Source organism: Astyanax mexicanus, chromosome 24 (assembly GCF_023375975.1).
Source record: "Astyanax mexicanus isolate ESR-SI-001 chromosome 24, AstMex3_surface, whole genome shotgun sequence".
Taxonomy (NCBI): domain Eukaryota; kingdom Metazoa; phylum Chordata; class Actinopteri; order Characiformes; family Acestrorhamphidae; genus Astyanax; species Astyanax mexicanus.
In genome coordinates, this window is record NC_064431.1 from 20525759 (window position 1) to 20546835 (window position 21077).

At 40.2% G+C, this 21077-nt stretch overlaps 1 protein-coding gene across 1 annotated transcript in view; it reads right to left on the reverse strand.

Annotated features, from left to right (window-relative positions):
- mdfi (MyoD family inhibitor) overlaps positions 1 to 21077 on the reverse strand; it is a 77134-nt gene that overhangs the window by 26635 nt on the left and 29422 nt on the right. The window contains exon 3 of the mRNA XM_007247753.4: positions 9106 to 9312. Within this exon, the coding sequence (XP_007247815.1) occupies positions 9106 to 9312 (207 nt within the window). The remainder of the gene's footprint in view (positions 1 to 9105; positions 9313 to 21077) is intronic.

The following is a 21077-nucleotide window of genomic DNA, read 5'->3' on the forward strand; positions in this document are numbered from 1 at the left end:
ACTGTGATTAAAAAACAGGGTTATTCCACCAAATGTTGATTTCTGAACTCTGAAAACTTTATGAATATGAACTTAATTTAATATTTATTTGAGGTCTGAAAGCTCTGCGTTTTTATTTCAGCCATTTTCTGCAAACAAATGCTCTAAATGGCAATATTTGTTTGGAATTTGGGAGAAATGTTGTCCTTAGTTTATAGAATAAAACAGCAATGTTCATTTTACTCAAACATTTACCTATAAATAGCTAAATCAGTATTATGATATCATCGTTATCATGGGCAACTTATCGTAAATATATTGTATTGTCAGATGCCCTGTGATTAATGAATTAAAGAAGAATGTAGAATTTCAAGAAACTGCTGTCCCTTGATGTTTGCCAAGTGTGTCTAAGTGTATATGTTTGACTTTTAGACGTCTTTGAAATTTAAAACCTGATATTAACACTGCAGAAGAACTGGACCAATAGAAGTGACCTGTTTGTGAGTTTGGCATTGTTAATAAGCAAGTGCTCACCTCAGTTCACCAGAGTGAACTGGTCTATAAAGCAAGCCGCTCCCTGTGAACTCAATGATGCAATGCTGTTCAGGCAATTGCACATCTTGTCTACGCTGTTGCGTAATCTTTGATTATTGATCACTGAGATCATAGAAACAAGCACAGAAATTCTGTCGAAATGTCAGATTTTTTTTTTAATCCCATCCTTTTCCCTAATTTGAAAGACCAATTTCCCAACCCACTCTAGGACTCCCCCTATCACTAGAAATACCCTCAATACTAGAAGGGTGAAAACTATAAGCTCCTGCCTCCGCTGATATAATGTAAATCCAGCCATCTAGCTATAAGTGCACTTGGAGGAAAGTGCAGCGCTGCAGCTACAATACAACATTCAACAGATGTCTGTGCTGATCAATATGCATTACCTTAGGAGTGATGTGTGGAGAGAGCACCATATACCATTCACACAGAGAGAGAGAGAGAGCATGGCTGATGGTGCTTTCTCGGACTCTGGCTGCTGATGGTGAAGCAGCATTACCCGGGATTCAAATCAACGGTTCTCAGATCATAGATACATATTGTGCCTTAGTCCACAGATACTATTTTTTAAATAATATTTTTATCTTTACTCTAAAATTGAAGCTACTACAAGTCCTTTGATTGATGCCATAGAAGACCTGGTTTGGTTTCCTAAAGAATAATGAATCAAGAAATTCACAAATGTGAAGAATCTTTAAATTGGGAAAAGAACCTTTACATCAGGTTTATTAGTACATTTAAAATGGTTCTTTACACTCCAGATCTCCTGTATGAAAATGAACCACCTACAATTATTTTTCTGTGGAATCTTATGATAAATGCAAACACTCTGTAAAAAAAAAACAAAAAAGAAAACTGTAACTTGTTCTTACAGCCTAAAAAAATACTGAAGCCAGACAAGATAGCTAAAAGCTTAGGAATGCCTGAGGGGAATGACTACACAATGATAGGGACTAAGTAAGATATTGGTAGCGCTAGATAGAAGTGGTTAGCAGCGGTTAGCAGCACTAGCCAGCTGCGGTTAGCAGCATAGCCAACCCTGGTTAGCATCACTAGCCAGCTCCAGTTAGCAGCATAGTCAGCCACGGTTAGCAGCATAGCTAGCCATCCCTGTTAGCAGCACTGGCCAGCCCCAGTTAACATAGATTCCCAGTCCAGGTTAGCAGCATAGCCAGCCAGGGTTAGCAGTGCTAGCCAGCCACGGTTAGCAGCACTAGACAGTTCCGGTTAGCAGCGCTAGCCAGCCCCGGTTAACATAGATTCTCAGCCCCGGTTAGCAGCGCTACCCAGCCGCGGTTAGCAGCATAGCCAGCCACAGTTAGAAGCTTAGCCAGCTACGGTAACCAGTGCTAGCCAGCACCAGTTAGCAGTGCTACTCAGCCCTGGTTAGCAGCGCCAGCCAAACCCCAATGAGCTGCACTAGCCAGCCACGGTTAGCAGTGCTAGCCAGGCGCAGTTAGCAGCATAGCCAGCCTTGGTTAAAATAAACTCCCAGCACTGGTTAGCAGCACTACTCAGCCGCAGTTAACAATGCTAGCCAGCCCTGGTTAGCATTGATAACCAGCTGTGGTTAGCAGTGCTAGCCAGCCCCTGTTAGCAGCGCTAGCCAGCCGCAGTTAGCAGCACTAGCCATCTGCAATTAGCAGCCCTAACTCCCTTATAACTCTGTAATTCATCGGAGTAGCTTTACTACTCCTTACAACCTAACTAGTAAAATTCATACATTAGGTGCACTGGACTATAAGGCGAACTGACGATAAAAGGATTTTAAGTGAGCCTTATAGTCTGAAAAAATACAGTAATAGCCCATTCCTGCAGAGATGTTGAAGGCAACATTACAAGGGTTTACTGGGTGGCCGTGGGCACCTTCCAAGCAGAACCAGTAGACGAGAGAGAGCGTAGAGACTGGAACCATTAGGAAGAGGCATCATATGAACTGGCGCCGTGCTATCAGCTCACTCGCCCTCAGTCTCCTCACATCTCCCTGTACCTCTCTTCCTTCGCCAACACACTCAAAGCCTAGCCAACACATACACTCCCCCACCTCACCTCCAGCCTTCTGGGCCCAATCACATTCCACACGCCTCAAACCTTTAAAACCCCTCAGACCTCTCCAAAAACGGCCTTATTAAACACCAGCCTGTGAGGGCCTTCAGAACGTTCAGCTCTGCAAAACGTAATTCATCCAAATGAGCTGCCGGGGGGCCGTGGGTTCCTGCATGTGGAGCCACACCTTCTACAAGACCACACTGAAAAAAGGAAGTTTGGAAAAAAAACTTTCATTTGTTACACCAAAATTCACCTCTAAAAAAAAATGAGACAACTTAAAATTGACAAGTTTCTTTGATTTTAGCAAATTAAAAACCTCTGGAATATAATCAAGAGGAAGATGGATGGTCAAAAGCCATTAAACCAAACTGAACTGCTTGAATTTTTACACCAGGAGTGGCATAAAGCTATCCAAAATCAGTGTGTAAGACTGGTGGAGGATGAAGATACCAAGATGCAAGAAAACTGAGATTGAAAACCAGGGTTATTCCACCAAATATTGATTTCTGAACTATTACAAATTTATGAATATGAACTTGTTTTCTGTCTGAAAGCGCTACATATTTTTATTACTTCATTCATTTCTCATTTCTTACCCCAAACTGAGATATTAAAAAATACAAGAATTGTATCAGATTTGTAACAGAAGTAAATCATCCAGAATGTCATGTTACTAATAATACACTTCAAATAAAGTAAAATAAATGATACTAGACAGATATAATCTGTCTTTAGTATATATACAGCTATGAAAAAAATTAAGAGACCACTTCAGTTTCTGAATTAGTTTCTTTGATTTAGCTATTTATAGGTATATGTTTGAGTAAAATGAACATTGCTGTTTTATTCTATAGATTACAGACAACATTTCTCCCAAATTCGAAATAAAATTATTGTCATGTACAGCATTTATTTGAAGAAAATGGCTGAAATAACAAAACAGATGCAGAGCTTCCAGACCTCAAATAATTTAAAGAAAACTAGTTCAAATTAATAAGGTTCAGAAATTATTATTTGGTGGAATAACTCTGATTTTTAATCACAGTTTTCATGAATCTTGGCATGTTCTCCTCCACCAGTCTTACACACTTCTTTTGGATAACTTTTTGCAACTCCTGGTGCACAAATTTAAGCAGTTCAGTTTGGTTTGATGATCATCCATTATCCTCTTAATTATATTCCAGAGGTTTTCATTCATTTTTAAGTAGTCTCTTATTTTTTTTCCAGAGCTGTATATGGGGAGTGAGAACAGTGTAAAATTTTATTTTGCTAAAAACAGTAAAAAGTAGTACCCTGATGTGATAATTAGGGGTGGGTTATATGGCACGATATTTCAGGGTATATTATCGTTTACGATATTCAAAAAATGTGCCGATATTATTGCGTACAATACGATAAGGCACATTCGTAGTAGAGATGGTTAGTAGAAATTTTATTTCTTCTAACTTGTTTCTTTTAATAAGACATGATTTTTACTTTTAGGCAAACCGAAAAAGCAAGAAACCGTATATGTTTTAGACCAAAAATAAAAATTGCACTTTAAATCAATGACATGGTTGTTTCACTTCTCTCAGTGCATAGCGAGACACTGGTAACCACCACCAGTGCTGTTGTTTGTGGCCAAACTTGGTTTCCAGGCCAACGGCACCGCGGCTGGTCCCGCAGACGGCCCGTGCAGGTCCGTTCCGGAGGTGCTAAAGGAAACAGCAGCTTTTTAAGCGTCCACTCGGCATGTGTTGGTCATTACTGCCACACCAGAGCCTTATATAAGTAAGTAAATAATCAGTAGCTGGGGTCTGCAGTGTGTCAGCACACAAGCTGTGACTGGACAGCCACAACATGACCTCACCAACCACACATGCAGTCAGGGCACGGACCGCCCGGGGGGACTGCTCGACTGTTCTGAACACACACGTACATACATATGTTTATACCTGTGTGAAACCAAATCAAACAGAGGGAGAAAACGCTCCAAATATATACAGTATATATAGGCAATCTGGTCAGACAAATCTTTATTCCAGATCTTTTTTGAAAAATAATAATGCTCTCTGAGCTTAAAACCAAATACAAAAAGGTACATCCAGACTGTTATCAGCCACAAATTCAAAAGCCAGGGTCTGTCATGGTACAGAAGTTCTGTTAGTATGTCTGTGATGCGGCATTAATGCTGAAAAGTATATTTAGATCTAAGACAACATATGCTGACTTTAGGACCGCTGAAAACAAATTTCTTTTCCAGTATATACCCATGCATTTTCCAGCAAGACAATGCAAAATCAAATGCTGCTCACATTACAAAAGCATGACAAAACCTGAAATATGTTGGGTTTGCTCTGTGTAAACCTGCTTTGTGACAATATTCATTGTTAAAAGTGCATTTCATACTTTTCATAATAACAAAACTTCTTCTGGTTTAGGGTTGTACCTCAATGGACCATATGACCCACGTCTCTAAATATTACCGCACAAAAGAAAGCATGTCTGTCTGCATGTCTTGTAAGCCATCCAAAATGTTGCACGCCCTCATTCTGAGCTCTACTGAACTCTCTGACTTACGAGCTCTGAATGGACTGAGGCCTGTAAGTACTCTCCTGAGTCTGAGGAGCTAAACCTGTAGGTCTTTGGTCCGAATCCAGCTGAACAAATGAATGGGAATCTAAAGTACATAAACTCTCATTTTATAGTCCGAAGAAAAATGCAAACACAGAACGTTCAGCACGAACAATACAGTAGGTGTTCATATGCGAAAGAGCAGTGAGCGTGATCATCGCCTTACCTACCATTCTAACAAGAGAAAGATGGATGATCACAAACCATCAAACCAAGCTGAACTGCTTGAATTTTTGCACCAGGAGTAAAGGCATAAAGTTATCCAAAAGCAGTGTGTAAAACTGGTGGAGGAGAACATGCCAAGATGCATGAAAACTGTGATTAAAAACCAGGGTAGTTCCACCAAATATTGATTTCTGAACTCTTAAAACTTTATGAATATGAACTTGTTTTCTTTGCATTATTTGAGGTTTGAAAGCTCCGATCAAAATGACTCGAAGTGTCCGACCACGTAAAGTCAATCATTACCTCAATCAATCACCAATCAATATCTGCAGAGATTCACACCTGAGACCTACAAGGGGGATTGACTCTACATCAGGGGTGTCCAAACTACGGCCCCCGGGCCATTTGCGGCCCGTTTCCTTTTTTGCAGCGGCCCGCGAGGTATTTTAGAAATAGAATGAAAGTTGGCCCGCTGTTAAGCAAGTTTTTATAATGTGAAACTCAACGTTTGAACGCTAGGTGACAGAAACGGGCCAAAGAGTGTAAAAGCGGAGAGGGTGCGCATTTTTAGTGCAGAAAAACGGGGCAAAGAGTCTAAAAGCGGAGAGAGTGCGCATTTATAGCGCAGAAAAACGGGCCAAAGAGTCTGATAGCAGAGAGGGTGCGCATTTCTAGCGCAGAAAAACGGGGCAAAGAGTCTAAAAGCGGAGAGGGTGCGCATTTCTAGCGCAGAAAAACGGGGCAAAGAGTCGAAAAGTTGCCGTAATTAAAAAGTTTAATATTAAGAGACATCATGAAATTAAACATCAATTTGAAAAATCGTAGTTTACACAACACTGTCAAAGCTAAAGATATTAAGTCAAGTAAAATGGTTGTAATCAGGAAAAAAGTATTATTTAAAGTGGTATATTTCATTATTTGTTTTATTACAGAGTCTGTGGCCCGTGACTTCAAATATATTCCTCGTTCTGGCCCCCAACAAAAAAAGTTTGGACACCCCTGCTCTACATTAATGCCTATGTTTTTTTTCACATAGTGGCCTGTATTTCTCTTGTGTTAAAACAAAAAACAAAAAACAATGTGTGCCAGTGTGTATTCATATTTGGCCTAATTCCTGATGGTAGGTGCGTGGGTGTGTGTTTTTCTCTGCCAACAGCAGCAACAGGGCAGTGAGTCACTAACACAATCTTGCCCTTCATCCACCCTTTATTTAGCATGCTGAGTCACGGTCTACAGCAGGCCTTAACCCATCCAGCCAGCCTGCATCCACACACACACAGACACAGACACATTGAGACACACACTCACACGCTCGTGCACTAAACAGTCTGACTGTCTGAGTCTTGGCCTGTAATCATAGTGTCTACGACACCATAAGCACTGAACAGAACGGCAGCGGGTCATCTTCAGTGACGAATCCCGCTGTCGTCTTATTGAAGACAACCAATGAACTTAGATAAAGGGCAGATAAATAGTTCCCGCTCACGTGTCACACGTCCAAAATGGCTGGTGTCATGCTGTGGGGTGTAATTTGTTTTAATGGCAGAACATTTTTGACTGTCTTCACTAGTGCTGTGCGATATGACGATAAATATCGTGGGTACGATAGAAAAGTGTCTATCATGCTACTTACCTTCTATCGTCCCTATCGTTTCTACAGTAATTTAATACATTTTTCATGCAAATATATAAAGTAGGCTACAATAAAATGTATTGGCGTGGTCACTTTGCATAAACTCGGTTTATATAAGTGATAATAAAGTAATCTTCGCAAAAAAAGCCTCAAAATGTGGTTTTGCGACATGACGCTGCTTTACGTTATTAAACTCATGAGAGCTGAACGATGGAGACGCATTGTTCTTTTGAAAAAAATAGCTACTGCATCTACCTCGTCGGTTTTCATTTGATACATATATATTGCTGCACTAAAAGGTAGTAATTCTCATTTTGTGAAAGTTTGGTTTAATATCACTTTGAAACAAAGTTGGAAAAATGTAAGCAATGATATTATTTTGTCATATTTTTTCGAAGAATAACTGAAACCATACTTAAATGTGGTATATCATGATATATGCACTAGTCTTTACTACAGACAGTTTGGCTGCCCAACGCTATGATAAAATGTGGTCTTGCAACCAGTGGTCTTGTACCTTTTCTCAACACACACTGCGAAAAAAGTGTGCATTAACAGGACAGCTGTTTGTGATATTATTGAACAGTGGAAGCGTTTAGCAACTCAACCACGGAGTTTCCGGCCACGCAAAGTTACAGAGTTACAGGGTGGGGTGTCCAAATTATTAATATAATGTGAGTATCCAACACACAGTTGATCAAATCCTGCAGAGTTACACCAGAGAAAGCTGAGAACTGCAAAAGAGGGACTGACTCCACATTGATGTGTATGGGTTTAGAACAAAATGGAATATCATGGAATCTTTTGTAGGTGTAATCTGGAGGTGTCCCAAACCTTTTTCCCATATAGTGTACTGTATTCCTCTCTGACAAATCCCATTTTTGTCTTACTGAAGACAACCGATGAAATGAGATCAATGCCAGGTAAACAGTTCAATGTCAGGACAGGAGCCACGGTGCCCTGGTGCATATCCACTAAATTCCCTTTGGGATCAATAAAGTAAGTAAGTCTGTATGTATGTCTGTCTCTATCTATCTGTCTGTCCATCCATCCATCCATCCATCCATCCATCCATCCATCCATCCATCCATCTATCAGGGGTGTCCTGATTCTCTAAATCCTCGATTTGATTTCATTTTCCATTTTACGGTCACGATCCAATTCGACTCTCGATTTTCTTTTTTTTTCTTTTTTTTTTTTTTACAGCAGAGAGGCCTATGCCAGTTTTAGATTAGTCTATGGTCATTCATTGGTTTGATTCATCAAATTTCCAAAATCTTATTTCAAAAGGTGGGCTTGATATAAGTGATGCAAAGTGATACAAGTGATCTGTAATACACCACATTAGGCACTAATGGTCAAATTTAAATAATTTAATTAAGATATATATGTAATGCCATCTAGTGGCTTTTTTTTGGTAGCAGCATTGTGCACTATTAAAACAGCAATGTGCAACATAACAAAATAAATAATAAAAAAATACAGGAAGAGTCATGTACAAAATAATAGAACAATTAGAGCCTTAACAAACTGAACTGTATCCTACTATAACAGTTAAACATGAAAAATAAGACTCTGCCCCTGAGAATGACAAGTTTTGTTTTCTTTAATAAAGATATATTATTAACTTTATCTGAGAGAAAGATGCTCCTTAAGGTACCAAAACTATTAACATATTTGAGGCTAGACAAAACAACTGTTATTTTTATATTTTCAAGCTTTTCTTTAAGAAGATGAGAATGTCCACATTCTCTGGAGAAAGGGCTGCTCTTTGAGCAGTCACAATGTCCGCGGCGCTGGCTACAGTGTGCTGCACCGATTGCGTAGCACGCAGCGTCATTTGCATAGCGCGCACGTGCTTGCGAGACCATGACATAATTTCGATCGATTTCTTCACCCCTACTATCTATCTATCTAAGCAGATAAAGTAATGCTGTTGTTTTTATTTTCAATAAAGTTCCAAAATCATACTAATTTTTGTTTGTTTCAACAAGATCCAAAAATATGGTAGTCTCTCATGATGACAGTATGAGAATTAGATTACTCATGTTAGCTGAGAGGTAGAGGAATTCTGGGTAGTGTAGTCTTTTAGAACCGCTCATTGTACTCACATGTTATGCTTTTGCTGGGTGTCTTGCAGAAGTCCGGCTGTGACAGGCTGTTGTTGTTGTTGCCATTCTCTGGATTGGATGGTTTCTCCGTGTTGGGGGGCGTAGGGGATGTGGGGGGTGTTGGGGGCATGGTGGGCGTAGGAGGCACGGAGGGCGTAGGTTGTGGGGGAAGCTCCTGGGCTGGGGTGTGGCTGCTTCCATCTCCACCTGTCAGTCAAAACACACACAAACAGAACAGGTACTGTTACAGAACATTCTGGAAACATTCAAATCCTCACAGATTGAGACAGTAGAGACAGTTACTCCAACAAAAGCAGGATGAACTCTTCAACAGTTTTAATAATACCCTTGGACTGCAGAGGAAACAATGTCCGAAGAGCAGGGGTCCCAACACTTTTGCCCACGCAGTGTTTCACTATAAAGAATAACAGATACTGTAAATAACAGTGGTTTGTGTTGTATCTGGCTCAAGCTAGACTTGACATTTCTGCAAAATCATCAGTTTGTGGGCACGCTCCTACGTGCTTAAATGTGTGTGTGTGTGTGTGTGTGTGTGTGCGTGCACCGTGTAGGAGAAAGTGAACAGTGTTTGTGTATCTTCAAAGTAGCGTTCATGCATGGTGCAGCATGTGCTTGAGAGAGAGAGAGTGAGTGTGTGTGTGTGTGTGTGTGTGTGTGTGTGTGTGGGCGTGCATGTGTGTGTTTTATACACAAGCGATGGAGCCAAGTGGTCTCATTATGCGGGCCGGTAATTACACAGGGATGTCTGAGAGAGGCCAAGCCGGCCTGACTTCAAAGCTGAGCGAGAGACAAACAGAGAGAGAGAGAGAGAGAGAGAGAGAGAGACTTAAAGGAGCTTTACTTCAGATTGCTGAAACATTGCTGTGAGAATCTGATTGAGTTCACCATCAGTGCAATTCATAATAAAAAAGACAAAGGTTACCATAATTATTAAATCAAATTATTTAATATTTTGACTAATATGGATAATTCTTGGTCATAATTATTAAGCTACATATAAAGAAATAGTGGATAACACAACATTACCTGGATAGAATATGTAGAAAACATTACCTGGATAGAAAGCTATAGAAACTAATGATTATTTAAAAATTAATTCATTTGTTGATTTTTTTTTATTTATCGATCATTATATAGATAAAAAGAAACAAGCTAAACTCGATTTCCAGCATTTTATTTAACAAACCAAACCGTCTTTGTAATAACATTGTAATTATATAAGAAACACACAATCTGCCATTAAAAAAAAAAAACAAGTTTACATGGAGAATTAACCTGGCAGTTACACTTGGCTGTGATTTCCAAACACTGCTGTCGCATTTAAGATGGAAAGGAAAACGTGCTAAATGTGAGTGATTAAAAAAAAAAAAAAAAAAAAAAAGCACATATCTTATTTAACTACTCTAGCAGTAGTCAGAAAAAAATGTTTTGGAATTACTGGTCGAGCTTCCACATTTAAGATGGAATTTAAGGAGGAAGTAAAAAGGTGGGGAAAATGCTAACGCTAACTTGTTCGCTAAACATGAGTAAAATATAAAAAATTACAAAAAATGAAGCACATCTTGTTGAACTACTCTAGCTGCCTCAAATGACACTGAGTGAGAAAAAAAAAACTTGTTGCTAATATAAGCATGACTGAAACTACAGTTTGTTTTAGAACTGCTGGTTGGGCTGCTGCAACATTTAAGGTGGAATTAAAGGTGGAAAGGTGGAAAACTCATGGTGGGGGGGATGCTAATGCTAAGTTGTTAGCTAAATGCGAGTGAGATATACATTTTCCTTTAAAATTAAGCTCCTCTTGTTAAACTACTCTAGCAGGCTTTAGTAACACTGAATAAGAGGAAAAGACTGTCTACACTAAACGCACAATTTGTTTTGAAACTGCTGGTTAAGCTGCTACAACATTTAAGGTTGAATTTAAGGTGGAATTTTTAACTCAAGGGATAAACTTAATAAAACATGAAGTACATCTTGTTGAACTACTCTAGCTGCTCTAGTAACACTAAGAGCGAGAAAAAAAAAAGAAAATGTTGCTAACGTTAGCTTGACAAAAACCACAAGTTGTTTTGGAACTGCTAGTCGAGATGATACTACAGTTAAGGTGGAATTAAAGGTGGAAGTGAAAACTCGGGCAACCCCCTTATCTGTGTTTTTTAGTTATGCTCTTGAGATGGCAGCAGTCCCTATTATTTGGATATCCCACATGGTGGGATGCAGCAATGCTACTGGAGTTTTTAAACATTGTCTTTTCAATTAGAATCTCCTACCTAGCTGCTCCATCTTTTATATATCGTAAAGATTGTGTTGCTCATACTCTAATCATCCTCTTCATCAGTGGTCATAGGACGCTGCCCACACAATAGTGTCGGAGGACAATTTTAAACCGAGGTGTTTAAGAACTCTAGCAGCACTGCTGTGTCTGATCCACTCATCCCAGCACAACACACACTACTACCACATCACAGCATACAAGCATCGCTGCAGTCATAAGAATGATGGATAATGTTATGCATGATCATAATATATCATCCATATATCAACTGTAACTCTCTTTCACATTGCCCTGTGTCTTTTCTATCTTCTCCCTGTCTTCCTCTCTCTCTCTCTCTCTCTCTCTCTCTCTTCTGTGGAGCTACTGGCGCTTATGTAAAGAAAGAAAAAAACCCTCTCTTCCTGTCCTCGACCTCGAGAAAAAGCTTAAAGACCGAGAAAAAAGAAACAAACGCCCCAAAAAGATCCTTCACCCAGAAAAGACAGGAGAAAAAACGAGTGCAGGCGGCCAAGTGCGGGAAGAAAAACAGGAGAGCGCGAGAGAGAGCGGCTAAAGCAAATAAACAGAGCGGTGAGCAGCGGCGTTCCAGAGCTGGATGCAGTGTGTTTATCAGACAGCAAATAAAGCCCAGCTGCCTTTCATTTACACACACACACACACACACACACAGAAAGAGAGAGAGAGAGACAGTGTGAGAGACAGTGTGAGAGAGAGAGAGAGAGAGGTCAGTGAGTGAAGTGCAGCTTAGCATCTCCTCTTACCTCTCTCCTCATCATTCCTTATCCTTTATTCTCCTCTTGTTTTCCTTTTGTCTCACTCTTTCTTCTTTTATTTCTCTATTTTTTATCTCTGATTTTGACCATCTTCGCTCCTCTCCTCTATGACTACATATCTCTCTTTTAAATATAAAAAAATATACAGATATATCAAAAGAGCTTTTTTAAGAAATGCCACTTTTACCTTCAATTAATGATCATGTTTGTTACAGAGACACAGTAATGTGACTGTGATGAACCTATACATCAGGGTAAGGTTGTTCTCTAGACCAGTGGTTCTCATTTTTTATTTTAGATCATTTTATATCAATGACCAAACAAAAAGTTCCAGTTAACACCTACTAACCATTTCACAGAGAAACATGAGAATAACACTTTGTCTGAGGAGCTCCTGCTGCTGTTCCTTGCAATATGAATGTTTCAATCCGAGTAAAATAGAAAAACAAAAAAAAGACACACTAAAAGAGGCAATCAGATCCACAGCTTGAAGAAAAGATCCTCTCATCCCTCAGACGAGCCCAGAAACGGTCCTTAATAATAATAATAATAATAATAATAATAATAATAATAATAATGTAAATTGATATTAAACGTGTGTTTTACTTGTGCAATAGAGCTTTTAATAAATATATCTCTTAGGTATTAGTATTTTAGGTCCGTTTATAGTGTTTATGGAACTATTTTTAAAATATTTTGTTTTGCAAAGGAAGCAGTGTTAAAGTTATGGGCATATCTATTTTTAAGCATTGCTAAGCTGTTTTTTTCTTCTAATAAAGTCTGATTTCTTCATATATTGTGACAATATTATTAATCAAAGCATAGATTTTAGATTTAGTGTTTTTTATATTATATGTACAGTAACAGTAAACAGTACAATAACAGTAGAGGAAGTCACAAACCTGTTAAAAAAAAAAAAAGATACCATGATATACTGTGAAACCGTCAGAATCTTGAACCATAATTTAACTTTTTCCTCAAGAAACAAGAGAGTGACAGAGCGAGATGTAAATGAGAAAGTAAGATGAGAGTTAAAAAGCCACTGGTTGAAGTTCTAGAAGAATAAAAAGCAGACAGAGGCAGCTGATGACAGCATGATAGCCAGGCACCATGAGTTACCATCCCACACCCCTCGCCACCCCCATCTTTTTTTTCTCTTTTTTTTTTTCCTCAAGCCATTTTTACCTTTCAGCAGACTCACATGGCTCGTTACCAACCCACCCTACCAAGCTTCCTCCCCCACTTCCTCCAGCAGGCGACCAACAACAACCGGACTGCCCGAGACTTGTACCCTGAGCTCAAACCTCACTGACCCCAAGAAACTCCTTTCGTCCACCTTGTATCTGTCAAAAACTCCCAACAGAGCTCAACCAAAACTCCCAGCATTCCACAACACCTAGTATACAACATTCCCAACATACTGGTGGAGCTGCTGGTGTGCAAGATCTGGGTTTACACTGCTCCTCCATGTACAGTATCGGAATGCTGATTAGCGCCCAGTGTAACAGCATCCAGCTGGTGCCAAGTGAACATCTGGCAACCGTTACTGACGGACAGTCAGACAGTCAAAGAGCCACAACAACAACCACTACAAGAATTACAAGAGATAAATGGAATAAAAAAACGATCCGAACCTTGCAAATATTGGCATCCAGTGATGTCTCAGGCAGATCACGTACAGTATATTTATATGATTACAGGTGTTACAGGACTGTATGGCATAAAAGTAGTCCCTCTGCTACCCTTCAAAAAAGGTTCTAATACCTCTTTTCCACCAACAAAGTGCTGGTGCAGAGTCAGAACCGGTGGCAGTTCCTGCAAACCTGTGAACTTTTAAGAACCGGCCAGAGTTTCCATTGTTTTAAGGAGTCACTCACCATGTACATGGGTTGGACAATGAAACTGAAACACCTGTCATTTTATTGTGGGAGGTTTCATGGCTAAATTGGAGCAGCCTGGTGGCCAATCTTCATTAATTGCACATTGCACCAGTAAGAGCAGAGTGTGAAGGTTCAATTAGCAGGATAAGAGCACAGTTTTGCTCAAAATATTGCAATGCACACAACATTATGGGAGACATGCCAGAGTTCAAAAGAGGACAAATTGTTGGTGCACGTCTTGCTGGCACATCTGTGACCAAAACAGCAAGTCTTTGTGATGTATCAAGAGCCATGGTATCCAGGGTAATGTCAGCATACCACCAAGAAGGACCAACCACATCCAACAGGATTAACTGTGGACGCAAGAGGAAGCTGTCTGAAAGGGATGTTCGGGTGCTAACCCGGATAGTATCCAAAAAATATAAAACCACGGCTGATCAAATCACGGCAGAATTCAATGTGCACCTCAACACTCCTGTTTTCACCAGAACTGTCTGCCGGGACAATAGATTATTGTGCTCTAAAACCAGTTGATTCATTTTTTTTGTCCAACCTCTATATGTGAATGTGGGCACGTTCCACAAACCGGAAACAACAGTAGGGGGGGATGATTTGAAAGCTTTTTTTTTTATGACGCCCGAAAGCTTCGTGCTTTGGCAGCTGATGATCCTGGAAGGCACTGAATACGACTTTACTAGTCTGTCGCCCCTAGGAGTGCAGGACATCCTACGGACATTCCGATTGGCCTTTTTCAGCAGGATAATGCTCGCCCACACACAGCAAGCACACAGTATATCCTAGTAAGTGGATAGGTTCCCAATACTTTAGTCTCAATGGCACAGTATATCTAGGTATATCTATTGTTCTGCCTCTTCCTCTCCAGCTCACTCGCTCTTTCTCTTTTCATCTTTGTCTTCACACTTACGGCGAGCCAGCGTTCCCTTATTTACTCTCCAGAGGCCTTTGTGAGAGTGCAGGCAGGCAGTTTTTTTTTTCAGAGCTTAGGGGAGGCAGGTATGAGGCTGGTATTAGAGGCAGTGGAGCCGTGTGGCTTTACAGGGACACTTTGAAATTCTTCCAGCCCCCCGACCCCCTCCGTTCTGTCTTTTTTTTTGTGGCAGAGTTGCTCTGTCTCCTAACAACCCCTCACTAATACCTGCTCAGAAGTCAGTCGATGGAGCGAGAGAGAAAAGAGAACATTGGGTTAGATGTGTTGTCTCTGCAGAAGAAGAAAAAAAAGAAAGAAAGAAGGAAGGGGTAAAAAAAAAGAAGAAGAAACTGACAAGAGACTTAGGGATGTTTTACACCCCCTCCGTCCCAACGGAACAGCTGAAACACTGAGCCTGGCAGGAGCGAGGCGCTTAAATATATATATAAAAAAAAAAACTTTCTCAGACTTCTCTCGAACACACACTCCAACACACTCACATACGAAACTTTCCCCCTTTTATTAACTCGGCAAGACCTTCTTCACAACAGCGCAGAACAGCACATTACCTGACATTTCACTTTTTTAACGGGATGCAATCCATCACGCCTTAAAAGCCTCTAACTTTTTCTCTTTCTTTCCCATAAAAATCCCACATCTGCAGACTCAAGCCTAGCACGATTTTCTCCACAAACGCCAAAGAAACACTCAGACTGGGAGCATCATTGGACTGAGGGGAGTAGGATGGTCATTTTTACACATAGCACGTCATCTAGGCCATTAGTCAGCCTCTGTTTGCAGTGGGCTCACAAACGAGACACCTAGACTGGACCCAACTACTTGTGTTATTGATGATATGGGGAGATATTGCATGCGACAGTCGGTCACCCCTAGAAGTGATGCGAGGGACACTAATAGTTCAGTTCTGTATGTGTTGGACAGCCTGCAGGCACGTGTTGGCTCTAATTTCAGGGATTCAGTTAGCATTTTTAACAGGATAATGCTCATCCAAACAGAGCAAGGGTTTCTTCAACAGCTAATACGCAGAGCATGACAAAATTGACGCAAAAAAAACAAAACATTCTCAGACTTCTTCTAAACACACTGAACTTTCCTTATTAATTAACATATTATCTCAGCAGGACCCATCAACTCACAACTATGCAATTTTTTTAAATCTGCAATATTTTGTTGTTCTGCAATAAAAAAATAAGAAACCACTTACAAATGAGTTTCTTTGATTTTACCTAATTACAAACCTCTGGAATATAATCAAGAGGAAGATAGATGACCACAAGCCATCAAACCAAGCTGAACTGCTTGAATTCATGCAGCAGGAGTAAAGGCATAAAGTTATCCAAAAGCAGTGTGTAAGACTGGTGGAGGAGAACATGCCAAGATGCATGAAAACTGTGATTAAAAACCAGGGATATTCCACCAAATATTAATTTTGTTACATTACAACATCAACATTAATAATGCAACATGTTTATAATGATTAGGGTAAAACAATTGGTATTGGTTTGGTTATATATCATCTGGTAATCTGCTAGATTTTGTCATGTAAAATGAGAACAGTATGAATTTGTATTTGTGTGCAGCAGAAATGTTTTTAAAAATGTTTGATATCATTTGATATAACACAAATTGTTGCACTTCCTGCAGTGTGACTGTGGTGCATGTGTGTACATTGTGCTATTTAAGCTGAACGAATACATTGTTCAGCCTTATATTGCATTAACTGATATATATATATTACCTTTTATTAATGGAAAGCAATGAGATCTAGATTTAAAAGCCTTTGTTTTTCCTTTTTTCCCCCACAAAATAAAAAAAAAATGTCTTTCAACTAGCATTTTTCAACAGGAGCAAGATTCTTTTTTCAAGGAGCGAGACGCTTAAATAATAATAAAAAAAAACTTTCTTAAACTTTTTCTTAACACTCACAAAAAACTTCCCCTTTAATAATGTGGCAAAGACCTTCACTTTCATAATGGGACGCAATCGGTCGCGCTTTTTTACACTCTCCATTTTCGTTTTTCTTTCCCATAAACCACACTTCTGAAGAAAATGCTTATACAAAAGGGAGAATGAAAGGCAGCTTTTACCCTAAAAAGAGACAAAAGAGAAAGAGAAGAAAAAAGCAACACAAGCTGTTCAATCTCTGTCGAATACACAAGACCGACCTTGAAGACCAAGGCGCTGGCCACCTGTTTGGAAGTTAATTACCATGACTGATTAAAACCACTACTTTCTAAACCCACCGAGGACGATCCACAAGCTCGTACGAAGGAAAAGACGAGGAAAAACGAGGCGAACGGTGAAAAGCAAAAAACACAGCCGAAGTGAGAGGCGTGATAATGCGGCCTATTACACGCAGCTGTTAGCTGATCATCTTAATCAGGGCTGGCAGGCCTCCCTGCAGTTCTGCAGGTAGCTGGACAGACTGGGCTGGACACCGGGCACTGAGAGCATAGAGCATGAGGGACACGGGTGAAGAGGCTAAAGGCTGGATGATTCACAGCAACCAGAGGAACATGGCACAATTTGCTGCCGAAACACGATGGGTGGAAAAAGGCACCTTGTCTTAAGGTCTTTTATATACCAAGTATGAAAACGTGGACGCCATGCTTCTATTTCCTTTCAGTTCTATAGAAAGGAAGCAAGAATATTGCTTTATTGTGACAGGCCAATCCACCATTCTGTCAAATTTTTTATTAGAGTCAAGCAGCGCAGTAAAGAATAGAAGCAGAATGAGACTTGCGTGTTATTTGGTAGATCTCCCCTCTTTCATTGAGTTTACAGCACAGCCTAAGGGACTAAAATCAGATTGGATTTTATTATAGATACACAGGATATGACAGGACGCACAGCCCCTGTCTGTCCCAGCTGGAATGCATTGGACTGATTGAGCAGCTAGCTGGAACCCTGCTTCAAAGCGACTAATGACCCACTGGGCCATCATTATGTTTCTCTGAGTTTGTTTGGGTGTGGTGGAGGGCATTTTGAGTTCATTCACTCTTCATTCTAGCTTCGCGACTATTGGGTCACGGTGGCCACCCCCCTATTCCCAGGGGCACCATCACACCAGTTTCCTAGTTTTAAACTAGTTATGATTGAAATTTATCAAATTGCAGCACAGGAAGTCAGCTCTGTTTTCTCTGTTAACCGATAAGACGAACCCAAACTACTACACTTCAGTTTAACCCTCAAATTGCAAATTGAGGGAGTTACAACACATGGCCAGTACTATCAAATCCTTTACACCTATTTATTTGATATCGAAGATTTGCACTACAATTAGACTAATAAATAAATGTAAAGAACTTTGCAAACAGTGTCATGACCAACAGGACTATAACACTATACCAACAGTAAATTGATTATTTACTGTATCTAGTTGCCTGACAGCGTGATGACAGTTCAGCTACTCCATGTAATAAAGATGGTATGTCCAAATATCAAAGGCTGTCTGTCAAATCTCTTCATTTCAAAGTGTAGCCCCGCCTCCATACAATACAGCACAAGGTTTTAAAAACTGATTTCTGAGGAAAAGTAAAAAATATGTGACAATATTACCATAGAGAAAAATTTCTGTCGTAATTGTTGGGACACTGGATATGGAAAGACACTTTAGAGAATAAAAATGAGAAGAAATTAGGTTGAACTAAATGTCTGGGGCAGAGATTGTTAAGTAGCACTGAAGGAAGGCGTGAATTTTATCTGCTGCTAGTCTAGTTCAAATTTCTTTAGTTCCTCTCTGAAACCATATACACCACCTTCCATTAGCCTCATATTGCAAAAGCCGCTATATTATACAAAAATATGTCACTGAATTTTTATTAAATGTATTCTTTGGTTCTTTTTGTTATACTCCATGCTAGGCCTGTCACAATATTTATATTATTAGCTTATTATACAATACTGTATATGGCCATGACTTCAATAGTTTTTTATATACTTATAGTTTAATAGTTATTGTCTGTTTATCATCCTAGTTTTTCTCATCAAGGAGAGCCAATTTGGTAAATAGGCCCAGTATTATGACTGTTTAAAAAACAGTATATATTTTTTTATTGACCTTTCATGTATTACAATATCTGAATTCTTAATAATTCTGAACGTCTTCAAGTGCCTTGTTCTTTAAAATGGCGGAACTACGTTATTATGCTATAAAATATCAGTATATCAGTGGCATAAATTATAAATTTAATAATAACAACAATAACAATATTTAATGCAATTATTCATCATCCAAAAAAAAAAAATATCATGACAGGTCTACTCCCTGCTACATGTTGATGTTTTAAGAGTGTGAGATAAAGAATAAGATCCATAAATCTGTAGGAACACGTCTGTGTGTCAACATTTACGAATCATAATAACAGACCCAAGGTTTTAGAGAAGAAGTATGTGTTTGTCTATGGAGGATTAAAGTGTGTGTGTGTGTGTGCGCGCTTGTTTGTTTGTGTGAGTGTGTGTATTTGTGTGTGTGTGCATTGGACTGGGATGGAATGCTGCACGTGAATCGAGGAATAGAAATAGTGAAAACAGCGCTCAGATCCAGCTGTAGAGGAAATGCGTCACTTAAGCCCACAGACTCTCTCTCTCTCTCTCTCTTTCTATCTCTTTCTCTCTCAGTCTCTCTCTCTCGCTCTTAATTTTTCAGTTTCTCCAAATGTGTTCAGAATTAGCACTCACACCTTTGGTGCAGACCATTTGAAAAGGGGTGAAATACACCCAGACTGAAGGAGCCCACACCTGAAGCATCAAAACAACTATTTATACAAAACACCCTATGCAATGACATACAACATCATTCCAATCTTACTTTAATTCTAAACATTTCTGTCTTTATATCTTAAATTCGGTCCATTATTCTGACTTTTTTCAGCAAATCTGTTTTTAAAAAGATGAACTGATATTGGATTTGTTGGCCAAACATAGCCAATATAGCAGACAGAAGGCTTGTGCCCTAACTGGTGTCAAAAGGAAGTATATTTTAATTTTCTGCCCTATCTGAATAGGATTAGTTTCTCAGAGGAAATGTCTGTAAAATATATTTCACACTTCTACTCACTGATAAAGCTCTTGCATCCAGACTGCAATTGAAGAAACAGGGAACCAGTGAGTTTTTTTGTGGCTTTCTCGTTCATATGACATCGCTGAAGTTCAGCAGCTCCTCCATTTCCACTCGCTGTTGTATTTACGTGGATCTCCGTGGAAACGTGTACCCAACGTGTAATTACGGTGCGTGGCAGTGTCATTTTCCAAGAAGACGTCTGAGAAAACCACATACATGGTCGTTCCAGGACCCCCTGAGAAAGCTTAAAAAAGCTATATAAAAGCTATCATGACGTCATGTAAAATAGACTACAGAGTTAAACATATTGTGGCGGCTCTGGGTTGTGTGTGTGGCTGCCTGTAGGCATGTTTCTATTCTTCTGTGTGTGGGGCCTCTTGTGTTTTGTTGTGCTGTGTTGCTCCAGCCTACGTAATTGGTACCTCCCCCGTAACCTAGGGTATGGGGAGGGGCCATGCAGATGGGTGCTGGTTAGGGCACTCACCGTAAAGTAGGTGGATAGTGAGTTCAGTCACTTGGCTCTGTTGGTAGCCTATAGAATAGAATGATTTAGCTCTCCTAGTCTTGTTAAAGACTGTAAGTGAGTGGCAAGCCTGTGTAATAAAGGAGCTATTGAGCATTCAGCATGAGTCTCACAGGTCTTCCTTCCTCTTCCACGCCACATTTGGTGTCAGAAGTGACCCTGCTGGAAGATATTGAGCTGCTGGCAGGGGAAATCGAACGGCTGAGGAGGAAGACAGCGGACCAACGGACTAGAGGCAAGGCTCTCCAGCGGAGTGGACTCGGACCTGACGGCGCCAGCGGGCTGTTCGGAGGTCGTGGCCGGGGAGAGGACGACGTGAGCACGGCGGCGCTGGCTCCCAGAGCGGATGGCGCGAGGACGGCGGCGCTGACTCCCAGAGCGGATGGCGCGAGGACGGTGGCGCTGGCTCATGGAGCGGATGACGCAAGGACAGCGGCGCCAACTCGCGGAACGGACGGCGCGATGATGGCGGTGCAAGCCTCCGGGATGGCG